Source organism: Oryzias latipes, chromosome 15 (assembly GCF_053564925.1).
Source record: "Oryzias latipes strain Hd-rR chromosome 15, Olatipes_Hd-rR_3.1".
In the NCBI taxonomy this organism is placed as follows: domain Eukaryota; kingdom Metazoa; phylum Chordata; class Actinopteri; order Beloniformes; family Adrianichthyidae; genus Oryzias; species Oryzias latipes.
Genome location: NC_136251.1, coordinates 11,210,880 through 11,227,468, shown reverse-complemented (window position 1 = coordinate 11,227,468; position 16,589 = coordinate 11,210,880). Strand labels below are relative to the sequence as shown.

The 16,589-nt window shown below is 40.4% G+C and overlaps 1 protein-coding gene across 1 annotated transcript in view; it reads right to left on the bottom strand.

Moving 5' to 3' along the window:
- LOC101171809 (cadherin-1-like) overlaps window positions 1-14,275 on the bottom strand; it is a 30,925-nt gene extending 16,650 nt beyond the window's left edge. Inside the window, exons 1-6 of the mRNA XM_078931707.1 lie at window positions 14,115-14,275; window positions 9,394-9,505; window positions 6,250-6,338; window positions 5,930-6,133; window positions 4,916-5,056; window positions 4,477-4,632 (exon numbers count right to left, since the gene is read on the bottom strand). Coding sequence (XP_078787833.1) covers window positions 4,477-4,632; window positions 4,916-5,056; window positions 5,930-6,133; window positions 6,250-6,338; window positions 9,394-9,505; window positions 14,115-14,180 — 768 coding nt within the window. The 5' untranslated portion in view covers window positions 14,181-14,275. The remainder of the gene's footprint in view (window positions 1-4,476; window positions 4,633-4,915; window positions 5,057-5,929; window positions 6,134-6,249; window positions 6,339-9,393; window positions 9,506-14,114) is intronic.
- Window positions 14,276-16,589: the final 2,314 nt, after the last annotated feature.

Sequence of the window (16,589 nt, the reverse complement as noted above, 5' to 3'; positions counted from 1 at the left end):
TGCTGTGTTATTTTATTTAGGAGCTGGATGTGAATCTTGGGCATCATTCAATGCTGGCTCTGTTATGGTGGCTCTCTGTTTTTGTTTCTTTTCTGTTGGTGTGTACATTCAATAGTTTAACCAGATTTGGATTGGTCCTTCGTTGGACCTGTCTCATCTGTGGACATTTTACTTGTCATTGGTCTCTTTTATGCAGCATCTGTGGCTCCTTTTCTCATTTTAATTAGCTTGGTACGGAAACAGCGATCCTCGTGTCGTCACCACCGCATGCTCACAGTCTGGTTCTGCTCCGCCCTTCCTCCCTTGGGGCCAGCTGGTGTGTGGACAGCCACCCCGCTCTGTTTTCCCTTGAGAGTCCAGCCCTAGCCTTCGGGGAACTAACATAAGCCTCCCTTGTGAATGAGTCAGCTTTGTACGCGGCCTCATCTTCTCAACCTGACAGATATTTTGTTATTCTCTCTCTCTCTGGTTTGTTTAGGGGTTCCTGGCTGGTTGTGTGGGCTATGTTATGGGCTCTTTCCAGGGCCCTGTTTTCGAATCAGCCCCTAAGGGTGGCCTCCCACATTTTGTCATGGTGCCTCTGTCAGTCTCTCCTCCCCCTCCCCTCTCTGCTCTGCTTCCTGATCATCAACAGCTGTGGACACTCACTTCATCAGCCTGCCTGCCTACTTAAGAGGTTTCTTCTTAAGCATGCATTGACCGGTTCGTTGCTCCTTTCTGGTGCTTAGTCTGTTCGCTCATGTTTCATGCTCATGAAGTATTGCCTCTCACTAATCTTGTCCTTACGCCTCACCTACAGGAAGATTCTCCACGAGTGTCCACCTGGTTTCCACCTCCAGAGATATTCATACTCCTCGACTACGCCACAACCCCTGTTCACACAAAGCATCCAGCTCTGCCACTGCAGAAACCCTCCAGCCACGCCACGACTCCAAGCCAAGATTCCCGTTTCATGTCTTACCACTCATCTGTTGAACTCTGCCACCATATTCATAATTGGATCAACATCCAGGAAAATAAGTCATCTAATTTACCTTTTACTCTCCTGTGTTTCCTTCCAGGTTCCAGCATCTGGGTCAGTCTCATGTTTTAAAATCATGACAGTTTTTAGGTTTGACGTGACTTATATTAGACCTGTCTGTGCCTCGCAGTTCATCCATTCTGGGCATCAGCAGCCTGATTCCTTGTGTGCCTTCTGGATTTGTTTGTTTTTTGCACTTCGGCTGACCATGCCATCTCCATGATTAATTCTACCGGACGCAATGCATGGCTGAGGAAGGCAGATATCGCTGATGTTATCACTGTTCTGCCTCTCCATCCCTCCCAGTGGCGTCTTCTTGGCGTTAGGTGGCGCTCAAAGTGCTGTTTATCAGTTTACCTTTTGGCTGTCATAACAGTCCTAATATTTTCGACTACATTGTTAGAAGCCCTGTGCAGGACTTTATGTAATCCTATGGGCTCCCCTTCATTTTGCATATTATTGCTGATTTCTCTGTGGTAGATTTTCCTTCTATATCCCGGTCTTTTGCATCTCTGTGGTCGCAACTCATTTTTGAATCTAGGTTTTCCGCTTTATCTAAGTAAGATATATGGTCCTCCATCTTCCAGGATTTATTTTCTGCCTTGAATCTGGATGGTTCATTGATGCAAGCCTCTCTGCCCACTATAAAATTCCTCGCATTCGTGCTGCTCATCGTCTTTTCATTGTTTGGATGTATGTAAAAGGGGTTTTGGCGCTGTTGGGCCACCTGAATTTTGCTCTGTGCATTATTCCCCGTGGTCATTCGTTCATCTTGTTTTCTCGTTCTAGGTAGTTCAGTCCCGGACCTCTGTGTTCCTTGTTCTGGATGTTTCTTTGTCTTGCGTTTTTGGTCTCTCCTTCTCGATGCTTGGAGTGGTGTTTCGTTGTGGTGATGACTGTTTCGGGTCTTTGGTCTCCCTCCACTTGTTTTCTCCGGCTGCGCCCTCCGTTGGTTTTGGTAGGAATTTTATGAAGACTGGTTTATGAATGTCCGGCCGCCAGAAATTTAGAACGTTGAACCCAAATCCAGAGCTCTATTGGTCCATTAACGGATCATATATGATCTGATGATATCAAGTCCAAAGCTTCAAATCCAGCCGAGCTGCAGTCCATTGCTATGTGAGATGTCAAACTTCCTTAACTACAAATCTCCTTTGTCCTTGGATACCCTTCCTTCACCTCGTCCTCGATGGCCTTCTAAAGGTGCGTCCCTCTGGAAATGACAAAAGGTTACTTCTCTCTTACCATTGGTGCATATAACATTTTGGTGTTAAGATTTGTGCCGGTTCCATATTTCACTGTTGATTCTCTGTTGGAATCTGTGCTTCTGATGACTTTCTATGGTGCGGTGAATACACAAATAGAACCTTCTCTTTAAACTCATTACTTGATTTCACTTTCTCATATTTGTTCTTTAAAAGCAACTTTATTCCCTTTATCTCAAACATTCTTAAAACTGATCAGTTCTGCTAAGATATTTATTTATTCATTGCCAAGACTAATACTGCTTTTACCTTTATCTATGCATCGCTTCCTGAGCCTGCAACCACTACACCCCGATCAGCAATTCAGTTTCTGGCGGATGACGTAAAACATTTGACAAAGTTGGCTGGCTTCCAGGTTCCACAGTCTCTGCTGCTCCTGCAGCTTCCCTGCAGATCGCGCCCCTGCACTCATTTAATTGATGCCGCAGCGACGACTGCACTCTACTTACCTATTTCTGCATTGGAAGTGATGGGGGGGTGGACCTAATCCGCATTCCAAAGAGACTTCAGACTTTAATCAACCAATATGTTAGCAGCAGAAGGAAAATAATTTCTTGGATTATGGTTGTTTGAATAATATATTTTGGCAGGTGGAAGCCTCGAAATTGGGATGTTCTTAAACTCGGATTATTAGTATGCCAGATGGAAGCATCAAATTTATGGCCGTTAAGCTCGTATCTTAGTACTTCAAATGAAAGCGTCGAATTTATGGATGTTACGTGAGCTCGTATCATGGTATGCCAGCGTCGAGTTTTAGATGTTAAGCTTCGTGTCGTCTTACAGGTTTGGTTCATGGCAGTTCATTTATAGTTCCCTACAGCGTTTCTGCGGATATTGGCTCCACGTTCAATTTGGCTGGCTCTTTATCTCTTTTATCTAGATAGTGTGTTCCCTCCGTGGCGCTGTACTCGAACGGGAGCGGACCAATACTCAAAGGTGCCGGGCCACACATAGCAGATCCACTAGATCAGGGGTGTCAAACATACGGCCCCAGGTGATTTAGTCCATGGTTTAGTCCGGCCCACACACGAACGGTAAAAATCATAAGGATGTTTAAAAAAGAAAGCAAGTTTCTAGTCCATTCCTGTGGCGAGTTATGATTTTTTAAAGAAATAACCGAAATGCGCAATTCCGCCACTAGGGAGAGCAAAGGAAAAGCTTAACAGGTAAAACAACATAACTCTGCATGTGCCAAAAACGAAACCTAACAGCTCTGTGTCTTATTGCAAACAAGTTGGAGCAAACATCCAAACCATTTTCAGATGGTGAACTTATTGAAAAATGTTGAAGGCTGCAGAAGTCTTGTATGAAGGTAAAAATGCTCCAAAAAGAACGCACTTGTAGATTTGATTTGAGACCTTGTAATATAGAATGTGAAAACTTGTGCATCAAAAATCTGCATCTGTGTGTAAAAATCTTCTGCTGTGAACTGACAAATTTCCTTTTGCATGTGTTCATTCAGCGTTACAACTTCAAATCTGTGATTACAACTGCTCAAATGTGCTTCTGCGTGTGCTCGAATCTGCTGGCGCAAATCACATACGAGTGCAGACTTAAATTCAATGTACTTTATTTGTACTTACCTTGTTCACGTGGTAAGTACCACAAAGACACTGTTGCACAACATGTAAATACCCAGTAAGTATATTGTAAATACCTAGTATGTACCACATAAGTATGAACCAAATAGTACCACATAAATCAACAGAAAGTACCATGTAAGTACCGAAAAGAAGTCCAGGTGCGACCCAATCCTCTTCTTCCATTTCCGCGAGCTCTGCGTTCGTCACCCCACCCTCCTCCCCGGCTTCCACCTGTGAGCTTCGTTAGGGGTACTTTATTACCCATAGTTTTCTACTGAGATCTTTGTTTTATGTATCTGAACAGAGCCTTATGCCAAGCTAAAATAAATATGGCATGAATCTTCGGCAAAAGTAAAATAAATATGGAATAAATATTCTTTACTGCATGAGTTGTCTGACTGAAATGCTAATTAAGTTTTTTTAATGTTTTGTCCAGGGCTCCAGATTTTGGTCAGTAGTGCATTCATTTTAAGGGTGATTCCTGCAAAAACTACAAATAACATTTATGTTCCCTACTAAAAACCTCTTAGATTCTACCCAGCAAAACAAAACTATGAGGAAAAGAAAAACAATGCAAAAAAATAAATAAACTGTGGCTCATTCTTACTGTATAATGTGCTTGTTTCTCTCTGTCAAGTCTCTGATGAACATACAGATCACCAGTGTCTTTCTCTATTGTAAAGAGTCCTACAGGATCTTCAGTGGCTCCTGGACCTGTGATGCTGTAGAGGATCTTCTTATATCTGTTCTCCACAGAGTGAATCTGAACAAACCAAGAGTCAATAAAAACCCACCAACTACAACATTAACTTTTCTTTAGCAAACAACATGAGTCAATGGTTGAAATCTCTCATTAAAGATATGAGACAAAAGCTGATGTTTCAGTGCAACTTAGCAGTAGTAAATTTAAGTATTGAAACTTTTGAATTTGACTTAAAAAAAAACATCATTATGGATCTGACCAAACTAAAAACTGAAATACATCAATCAAAGATCAAATCCAAAAAGGAAATAACAGTTGTGCAGCAGATTTAGGTGTTTCTTACCTGAACCATTTTATATGGAAAGGGTCCATTGCTATTCTCAGGAATATTGATAGGAGGGATGACCCAGTCTCTCTTCATCCTCCTCAGTCCATTACTCAACTTGGGAAAATAAAGGACGGCCACATCTGGATGTCCTGCAGTCTAAAAACAAATATTAAAAGGGCATTTTGTTTATCAGAACTAAATTAGGTGTCAGTTAAAACAAAAAAAAACCGGAATATTTATAAAACCAAGAAATTTAAAACAGAACAATTTGAAGATAGTAATGCTAAAGTGCGTCAGAAATAATGATGAAAATTTGTGAAGTAATTTAGAAATTGATCCGTAGTCTTCCTTATCAAGGAACTTATTCAATAAAAAGTCCCCTGTTGCTTTAAAACAGATTCAATTTCTTACTGCATGTCAGACTTAATAAAAGTTACTTTAAAAGGAAAATCAGTGCAATTAGTGATTAGAAATATATCCCCTTTAGGGATATTAGGTCACATCTGCAAAACCATCTGTCTCTATTCAACTTTATTCTCTGTATTTTTGTCTTTAACAGGCTCCCTGTTAAATACAAATACTCTCTCTTGCTGCAGCTAAACTTGATTCATGTTGTTTCCAGAACAAACTTCCACAGTAGGGAAAGTCAGGAATTACTTTACAAACATTAGTTCTTTGATTTCCTTCAGTTTTTCCACAATGAAAAGTGAAGCTTGATACCTTGTACAGGTCTAAATCAGTAGCCAATTTTACGTTGGCTTTTTGAAAATGAAATTTTTTGTTTGGCAAATCTTGTGGCAAAGGAATGAACAATAAGAATGGACAACTCTGTTAGACTGTGACTAGGGGGGTTATTGGATTTTTGTGATGGGCATGTTTCTCTATGTTTTATGTATTTTGTCTTTCAGTGTCATATAAGCCAGTGTGGGCTGGGCACATTAGTGCATGACACTTAAATAAATGAAATAAAATAAAATAAAAATAATTTAAAAAAAATCGGGGCCCAGTTTATTGCATTATTGAACTTACCTCTTTGGTATTGTCAGAATCCACTTCAGTGTTGTGATGGTTCTGGTGTCTGTGGTCTCCATGGTGATGCTCAGCATCTCTGCTTACATGGTGATGTCCATGTTGCAGGACCATGACAGGAACAGTCATCTTGTTGCCATGTGAGTCCCAGGAGTGAACAAAAAAGTCCAGCTGTCCATCATGAAGATCAACTGCTCTTTTTACCTAAAAAAAGAGCAGTTGACTTTGTCAATTTGTAGCAGAACAAAATGTGAGTTTAAGCAAAAATATTAAGTAATAAAATGGAACTTTAATGCTTTTAAGTAAAAACTGTTACTTACAGTTAATACTCCTTCAGTAGTTAACACAAAGCAACTGTCATCTGTGCTGAAGAGAAACCTTGTACGATCTGTGCAGTCAGTGAATCCAACTATGAATAAAGAGCACAAAGCATACGTTAAATTATCAAGTACAAACACTTTCTCCTTTGAGTCTTGGTGCTCCCTTTAAGAGTTGCAGCACTAAAGACTTTTTTTTACCACATTATTAATCTCCACCAAATCATTCAGTGCTACAGATGTAGGTAAAGCAGATCCACATTAATACTCTGTTCTATCTATGTTTATTAATTGCTGCTTTTGTGAAGATAAAGATTGATGTCAGACAAGATTCTGCTGATTCTGGAAAAAAACAAAACCTTAAACCTTTTGACTTCCTGTTCCCACTTTAGAAAAGTGTGATCATCCATCAAATATTTGTTAGAATGGCCTGCTGGAGAAGGGCTTACCATAACATAACCTTCTGGATGGAAGTTGCTTGATACCTTTTAAGTCAAGGGATGGGGAGGAGCAGAGTTTAGTGGGAAATTAACTAAAAGATAGGACAGGCCAAGAACAGCTACAAGAAAAACCTGGAGTAACAGCTGGACATGAACAACATCAGAGATGTCCAAAGCAGTGACGTGTGGTGAGGTTGGTGGCTGGTGAGGCACTGAATCTTTCAGTCAGATTTACGAGATAAACTCAATATATTTGCCAACTACTGATTGAGTTTTGTATCTCATATCAGCTCCAAGTTCAAGTTCGGATTTGGGCACTCCTCCAAATGTATCCTAATGTCTATGTGACGGTGACGTTGGGTGTTCAAACCTTATTAGTAATGCCAACCCTTTTTTTATATGATATCACTATTATGCTAGTTTCACATCGGACACAATTTACATGTCAAACTTGCGCCACTGCCTCTCTTTTGATGGGCATCAAAGTTGCTGCTTGAGTTCTTGTTCAAATGTGTTCACAAACCTGCTTGGGAGGACTTGGGAGGAGCTACCATCAAAAGTTTTTAGTCCCAAAGCTAAATGGAAGCATTGAGTGTACATCTGTAAATCTTATTTACAATGCATGGAAGACACAGATGATGTTGAGACATCAGGTTTATACATTTTTAAGAGCTCTACAAAAGCATCGGTAATCACGTCTCCATGTCTGGGTTCATGTGATCATTCAGAGACTCTACCAGTACGGTGAGGTTCACCATCTACTGCAGGAGCTGCGTCTGAATGATGACGCCTTCAGCCCAGTTCTCTGTGGCCCAGTTTGAAGACTTGCTATCCCACATTAGTCCAAGAAAAAAAAAAAGTAAGAATAAATTAGAGGACCTTTTTATTATTGTCTTGTTGCAAATAAGACAATAATATTTAAGTTCAAGTGGAGAACAGTCAGATTCTCCTTCATGTTGGCTTTGGGCTCCACCTGCTGTCCCCTGATTGGTCGATGTGATGCGTCTTCTTCTCCAAACACAATACTGCGTGACATGACTCTCAAAACCTGCTGCTGCAAGACCACCACGCCATGCCCATCAATGATCAAATCTCACCACAAGACTTCTGATTGTCTCTTTACACTGACATAACGCTGAAACTGGATGCCCCTGATATGCAGTTTTGCCTCCTTGCTGGTCTTTAAACCTGCTGTCACTATCGTCTCTGCTCTCAATAAATTGTGATTCACTACTGACCTGTTCCATTTTTATCTCCCCAACCTGCTACTGTATCAAGTTGTTAGCATCTCAAGTGATTTTAGAGAGCAGCAGCCCTTATGCTTCTCCTATTGTCTTGGCCCGCAAGAAAGATGGCGGCTGGGGATGTATGCTGAAAAGTAAGAACCAAAGGGAAACAATTCTTCTCCCTATCACTGATGAATCATTGAATTTGTTATGTGTAGTTTTGGTGATTTTTGTGTTTAGGCCCACTCTATGTAGTCCATGTAGTGTTTGATGTTAGTTCATTTTTAAGTGAAGCTGTGGGGGTGAACTGCCATTTTCTTTTGCATATGTTTTCTCCTGTTTGTTAGTCTAAAGGCCCGTACACACCGGGACGAATATTCGCCAGCCGTTTTTCGCCAGCGTTTTTCAACATGTTTTTCAACACGTTTTTTGTGTTCACACCCAGGCGATTTTCGCTGACGATGAGCCGAGGGAACATGAAATTTCATTCCCTGACATTTGATGGTGCTTAATCTAAAACAGAAATACTCCTGTACACAAGGTGGCGCTGCGCAACTTCACGCTTCTTAAAGTCGCTTTTCACTCAGAAGAAGAGAGCAAGTATTTACGCGATTGTCAGAATCATACAAAGAAAAGATGAATATTTCCAGCACCAGTAGCTCCAGCTCCAGTTCCAGCGATGAAGAAATTATTGTTCTGTCGAATGATGAAAGACGCCGGAAAAGACGCCGATTTTGGGTTACGAGAAGAGAAGAACATGGGGAGTTTTATCGACTGGTACAAGAGCTGAAAATGTATCATGAGCGTTTTCGGGGATATTTTGGAATGTCCGTCATTATTTCTTTGCGGCAGTGTAGACGCTACTTGGCGTCTATCTTCTTCGCTGGTATGTGTGCTCAGAAAGGCAGTTTTGTGTTTGAGCAACACCAAGTTGTGTTTTACTGTAACTTCAGAGGCTCCAGACACGTGTGCAAAAGCGCCATTCTCATTGGTCGTATAGTTTTTGACGCCGCGCGTCAAACCAAAAAACGAACCCGAGGCGTTTTTTAAAAAGTGACGCTTTGACGCGTGGCGTTTTTTCGCGTCGGTGTGCACACTCACATTGGTGCCTTTCGTTTAGTCACGAGGCGTTAAACGTCGGCGAATATCGCGCGCGAAATTTGTCCCGGTGTGTACGGGCCTTTAGTGTGGTCAGTGTTTGTCATTGTTTCCCATTTTCTTTTGCTGGTTAGATTTCTTATTTCAGTTAGGTGGGGTTTTGTTATTTTGTCCTTGGTTCATGCTGAAGCCATTTCCTTCACCTTTAAGTCATTGTTGTGTATTGTTGTTTTGCAAATAAATTTGTTTTTGTATGGAGACAATATTTTGGTATTTTAGATATTAGTTTAAATTTGGAGCAAAACATACCTTTTATGTTAACAGACGAGCACAACCACATTCAGGAAGCATGAAGCAGTAACTGTTTGATGAAGTCAACATACCTTTGCCCAGTCTTGTGCTTCGCTTCAGATGCTTCTTGTTCACTTTGAATATCAAATCTGAGTCAAATCCAGGTTTACATGGTGACTCCTCTGCAGACGACACAACTGCCATCTACAGAAAAATAACATCTTGTTTTGGTTAAAAAGAAACTCAAAATATGAAATTCCCACATTGCTAATTTAACATGATTTTTTAGGTTTCAGTAAACTAAATATGCACAACGTTCCTACAATATCACTAAGGAATTACTTACAAAACAGTTTTCTGTATGGTAAAATCTTGGTAGTGAGTAATAATCCCAGAAGAAGAATTATTTATTCTGCCAAGTTTACAATTTTTTTTTATTTTTGTGGTGATGGGTAGACGAGGCCTTGAATTGTTTTGGCACATTGTCCAAACTGTATTGATACTAGGGGTGTGAGAAAAAAATTGATTTGGCAAAATATCGCAATAGTTCATTTGGCGATATCTATTCAAAATGCTGACAGGACAATATTTATTTAATTATTTCTGAGCGTCCCTCAGAAATTGACCCTTGTTGTCCACTTCACCCTCCGACCACTAGTGAGCAGCAAAGCACACAGAGCCTCTTTGAGCAGCTCAATACCACACAATACAACAGAAAGACTGCAGCCAGAGGCAGCTTTTTTCGTTGTTATGAGACATGAACTACTTTGTTTTTACATGGGAAGGATACCAAACAGAAACTCTTTGCCATGTTGCTGCCAGTAACATATAAAAACGAGGAGTGTTGTGCTTTTTAGCGGCTCAGATAAAAAACAGTCAAGCAGTGCAGCTACTGCGGCTAATGCCCTTAGCTTCGGATAAAATGCTATCGGCAATGCGGGCTAAAGTTCTGCAGAACCTCCCAGCAATACATTCTAGGTCAGCGACCTGATGGATCAGAGGGATGTGTACAATGCTCTGAAAAAAGGCCAACATCTTGGCGATCAGCGTTACTAGTTTACTTCCAGGTGTGAGAAAGCATGGCTGCACAACGGTGCAGAACAGACTGTGATGTAAAAAAAAAAAGCATCTTTGTCGCATTAACCCTTGTGCTATCCTAGGCACTTTACCATTAGGAGTTGGGTCATCTAGACCAGTGGTCCCCAACCCCGGGGGTACCGGTCCATGGATCATTTGGTACCGGGCCGCACAGAAAGAATAAATAACTTGCATTTCTTCTGTTTTATTTATTTCAGAATCTGAAAGATGTTTTATTTTGAAAAATTGCCCGATTCTCTGGTACATCGGTCTATACAGGGCTGCTCATTACGTCGATCGCGATCGACCGGTCGATCTTCAAGAACATGACGATAGATCGCAGGCCAGCAAAGATAAACAAAAAAAGTACTTCTAAACAATCCACCAGCCAATCAAAATCCTCACAGATAAGTACGGGACTTGATTGACATGCAGAACGGCCAATCGGACATCTTCTAATACATAAATCACTGCACCTGCGTGTTTAAATTCACTAAGCGCAAATTCTGTCTGTCGTCAGAAAGTCGCTTTCTGACCTCAGCACGGCAAGTCCCCGGGAGAAAACCACTCCGGACAACCAGAGTGTTTATTGAAGCCCCGCGTGTCTCCTCCTGCTATCAGCTTTGTGGTTCTCTCCCTATAAATACAAGTTCATTAAGGAAGCTGTTTTTTTTCCCGTTGCACACGCTTCGTACAGAGCCAGCAGTAGTAGTTTTTAATCATCAGTATATAAACAAAAAAGGCCCAGCAAGGAGACAGAAGAGGAGCCTTCAACTTCCAAAAAAAGAAAGCTACATTTAATAGACAGTACTTTTTTTTGCCCCATGAGAGTGTGGGGAAAGGAGAGGATGATGAGACCTGTGCGATGTCAACTGTTAAGCATGTCGGGTTCATCTTGTCACGTATTTGATCCTCCATCATTCTAGTATTGCTACATAATCATCCGCCTATATTTGAAAGACCGGTCCGTGAAAGTTTGTGTGACATCATAGCGGTCCGTGGCATGAAAAAGGTTGGGGACCACTGATCTAGACCCACTAAAAATTGTGTATAACCTTTTTTCTTCAATGATTTGTGATCTTCACTGGTGTCCATGGATTATATGAAATCTTTCCACCTTTATCCACCTTTGTCATGCTAGAGAGAACACGTCAATGCAAGGGTGGGGTCATCTATAGCACAAGGGTTAAATCAGATTTCCTTCATTCTGTCATGCTTCCTCATCATCACACTGTATTGTTTCTGGCAAGAATCAATGCCCCCCCCCCCCCCATTTTTCAGGGACTGGAGAAGCTACATTAAGCAATGTTGAAAATAAACAGCATTTATTAAGGAACACTCATTCTTTGTATTTTGTTTGTATTTTCTTATACTGAAAAATATTTTGTTGTGGAAATCAGACAATGTTGACTGTTCCCTTTCTATATTTTCAGGTACCAAAATAAAAGCACAATTAATGTGTTTGGGTAAAAGCAACTTATATATGAGATACAGTTGCAGTGCTTAACATTGTGATCATTAAATAAACAGAATTTGACCATTTCATTAAATGGAAGACATATTGAAATTCAGGTAGAGTTTTTTCAAAGTCATATTTAATAAAGAAAAAAGACTCTTGCCAGACTCTTGCCAATACAAACCCCTAATTGATACTGTGTCGATACTGTGTCACTCAATAGTGACTCATGCTGGACCAAAAACATCACTGCAGGCAATCAAGTTAAGAAACTTCACTGATATATTGACTAAACACAATATTTATCATTGTAGTTGTGGCTTCCTCCTCGTTCTATAATGCCCAAGATTTGAGGAAGTTCTGTGACCCTTGTGCTATCCCAGGCACTTTAACATTGGGAGTTGGGTCATCTAGACCAGTGTTTTCAACCAGTGTGCCGCGGCGAACTAGTGTGCCGTGGGAGATGGTCAAGTGCGCCGTGGGAAATTGCCCTCATTCAGTGATCTAAAAACATTTTCCATCTCCAGGAAATCAGCTCTTTGTTCATCCAAACAAACCCTGATAAAACACTTAGAAGTTAGGAATATAAAAGATCTTAAAATTACTTTTTCTTTGTGTTTATTTAATTCTATTAAAGACATTTTGATAAGAATGATGGTACCGCGAATTTAGCTGCAGCTATAACTGTGTAAGGAAAAGTCCCGCCCCTTTAACTGTCTCCGCCAATCATTCTTGAAGGCTTAATCACATGTCATCAGTCTGACCAATCAGAAGTGGTTAAAGTCTTCACTTCGTTGTTCTTTATTCTGCTGATAAAGTCGCTCAGTTCTAACAAAAATACCAGCTAAAGCTCGTCTTTAGCAGTGTAGCTTTCCACAGAGTCCGGTGTCAGACCGTGGAACAAGTGAACAAAACAATGAAGCTCAGAGACGCGAGTCTTTCTGCCCTTTTTAGGCAGTTTTCACACTACATCTCCCATGATGCATTGACTTAAAGGGAAAGCGCACAATGAGTCGTCCTCGTGAAACGTCTTGAAACCACAAGAAACAGTTTCTAAATTTTTCTAATTTAACTTTTATTTCATCTCCTAGAAAAAAACAACCGCAACTTCCTGCTTTTTCGGCCATAATTATCACTAAAATGCACGTGAGATTACGGGGGGGAGGCTGTCGATCAATACAGACCATGAATTTCTGCTTTTTTTTTTTTTTTTTTGGATGCTGGTGTGCCGCGGGATTTTTGTCAAGGTTAAAGTGTGCCGTGGCTCAAAAATGGTTGAAAAACAGTGATCTAGCCCCACTAGACAGTGCCCCTAACTTTTTTCTTCAATGATTTGTGATCTTCACTGGTGTCAATGGTTTACATAAAAATCTTCCACCTTTATCCACCTTTGTCATGGTCGGAATAACACGTCAAAGTAAGGGAGGGGTCATCTAGGATAGCACAAGGGTTAAATATGACAGTTCTGCTTAACAAATGCAACATTTTACCTACAAAACATTCATTCATTCATTTTCCATTTTGTCCCTTTCGCGGTCACTCTCACACTCACACCTATGGACAATTTAGAGTTGCCAATTAACCTATGAAGCATGTTTTTTGGATGGTGGGAGGAAGCCAGTGACCCTGGAGAGAACCCAAGCACACACGGGGAGAACATGCAAACTCCATACAGAAAGGTCCCCCATTGATGTTGTGTTTTTCATGTCCCCCTACATTTGTTCCCCCTACAGTTCCTCTCATTTTAAGCATAATCTAGCATAAAACAATTCCATTTCAAACTGACTCATATGAATTTTTTTTTCCTACAAAAAATAAAATTATTAATTTCATATGAGTCAGTTTGAAATGGAATTGTTTTCTGCTAGATTATGCTTAAAATAAGAGGAACGGGGGGGGCCAAAAACACTATTAAAACTATTAAATAATTCCACACACCTAATTAAAACACCACATTCAACACCTTAAGGAAAGATTCTGTAAAATAAAACGTCAAACAGGTGAGCGGGGAAAACGAAGGTGAACGAGTGCGAGGAAACACACACACAGTAAAAAACGTATAATGACAAAGAAATTATTGTGAATTTTTTTCCACTTACAACTTATTAGTTTTTTCAGAAATCCAATTCATGACTGATTCAATACAACCTTTCCACTATAAAAATTCCACAAAAAAAGCCTAAACTGACATATGATGGAGAAATTGAAGCTTTGTTACAAGATGCAGACAAATCTCTCTTAATGTTAGAAAATAAAAAAAAATCTATGTCAATCTCTTACCTGAAAAACAATCAAAGCTACAAATAATTGAATCCAGGTGCTTCCCATTTGTGTGTAAAGCCTCATGTCAAAAGTCCCCTGAGAAACACAAATGATGTTTAGGAAGAGCTGGAAGGTAAATGACTGACAGCAGGCAGTAGTTGCTTTCAAAGTTGCTTATCAGCAGTGAGCTGCTGCCTTCAGTTGTAAGTCAGACTTCCTGTTAAAGAAATCCTGAAGTCAGTGATCAGTGATCATCGAATGTGATAAAATCATACATCCGCACAGAACAATCAGCTGAACATCTAATGCATAAGGGTAAACTTAGCTCATAGATGATCATTTCAAACTTGAATTAAACATTTGAGTCAAACATTTTTACAGCTAAGCCAAATTTTTAAAACATTATTTTAAAAGCGTTCCACAAAAGTGACGATGCAAAATGATAAACAACTTGCATTTATTTGGCTGTGGAGGAAACCATGAAAACTGCTCAAGCAGAAATAGAATTTTTAAAGGTAACAACCTCAACTTGGGGTCAGAGGACAAGAAAAAGATCATCATCAGAACATGGAGCCATGAGACAAAAACAGGCAGAAAATGTAGTATCACATTGACACAAACATAAAGAACGTAAAAACCAAAGAGAAAGTGAGAAGCTGCATCTATAACGGTCAACCTTGACCATTTCAGTCTTACATAAACAGGTTTTTGAGCCAGTCACATATCAAACACTCTGCAGTGAGTAGAATTTTGGCAAATATAATAAACAATAAAGTCTTTAACTTGGAAAATCAAATCTCTTTTTCTGCAGAAACTGATTTGAGCAGAATCATGCAGTGAACCTTATGGCTGGTGAGACACTGACTTCACTGGAGTGAGATAAAAAATATATATATTTGTCGCTGGTCAATTGACCACATGCATTTTGAGCACTGGACTTGTTTCACATTTTAAGAGCACTCCTGTTTCTCTTGCACATATAAATACAGACGTTCATTCAATAGTGTGTTGCTGCTATCTAGTGTGTTGAGCTCATGCTTACTGCTCCACATGACATTTAAAAAGGGGACTAATGAAACTGCTGCTGTGAAGAAGAACTGCAATCCCTCGTTTCTTTAAGCAACAGCTGCACAATTTCTGAATTACGGTGGCCCAGAAGGGTCACAACACAACACATTAACTTTACACACAACACATTAACTTTACACACAACACATTAACTTTGCACACAACACATTAACTCACAACACGACACATTAACTCACAACACATTAACTCACAACACAACACATTAACTCACAACACAACACATTAACTCACAACACAACACAATAACTCACTACACATTAACTCACAACACAACACATTAACTCACAACACAACACAATAACTTACAACACAACACATTAACTCACAACACATTAACTCACAACACAACACATTAACTCACAACACAACACATTAACTCACAACACAACACAATAACTTACAACACAACACATTAACTCACAACGGAAGTAAAGCAGCAATTGAAGTGCTTTTATTCTGAATTGTCCACTGGGCTGAGCGGCCAACTACCTAACAGAAAGTAACGTCACAGTGAGCTGTGGAGGGAGCATGATTTTTCTACAAGAGAAGATAGCAGCAGTGTTGCCAGATTGGGCGGTTTTGGTTCTAAATTTGCGGGTAAAATGGCTTTTGCCGGGTTTTCATAATTTGGGCAGTTTTAGGATTGGTTCGGCGTTTTTTCCCCCCTCATGAATATATAATAGCGGACTACGTTAGGCCGTGTGGCTGTGAACTTCTATGTACTGAAGCTCAGTAAACGCACCAGGCAGAGACGCTTAAGGGCTCTGTCATCTAACCTGTTGTTAGGGGGGTGCAACGCGTCGCCTCTTAGAAATTGTGTTCTTTAAACCCTGAAACTGCGGCTGCGTGTAGGGGGAGCCACCAGCTAAAGTTATGGTCTGATCGCGACATGGATCGGTGTCTGTGTTTATCAATCCTTTTATTAGTAGTCTGAACTATCTTTTATTTTGAAAAATCATCAGATCGGGTGCTAAATCAGTCCAGTAGGGGGAAAAACTCACGGAAAGCTGTGTATTCTTCTTTCTCATGATATAATAAAAGGAGGACAGTATTGAATATTTCTTCAGCGGACCGGCCGTCTTTCATTGTGTGTCTGTGCGTGCGCGCGCGTGTGTTGGGGACCGCACGTGCATGTGTGAGGGGAGGGAGCGGAAGAAAGGAGAGGAACGCGCGTGCAGCGACAGAGAGGGGTGGGAGGGAGGAGTGTGCGTACATATTGTGTGTGTAAGGAGAATCGTAATAAAGAGAAAGTTTCTGGCAACACAGCTGCTAGCTTCTCTTGTAGCAATAACATGCTCCCTCCACAGCTTACTGTGACATTACCTTCTGTTGAGTAGTTAGCCGCTCAGCCCAGTGGACATTTCAGAATAAAAGCACTTCAATTGCTGCTTTACTTCCGTTGTG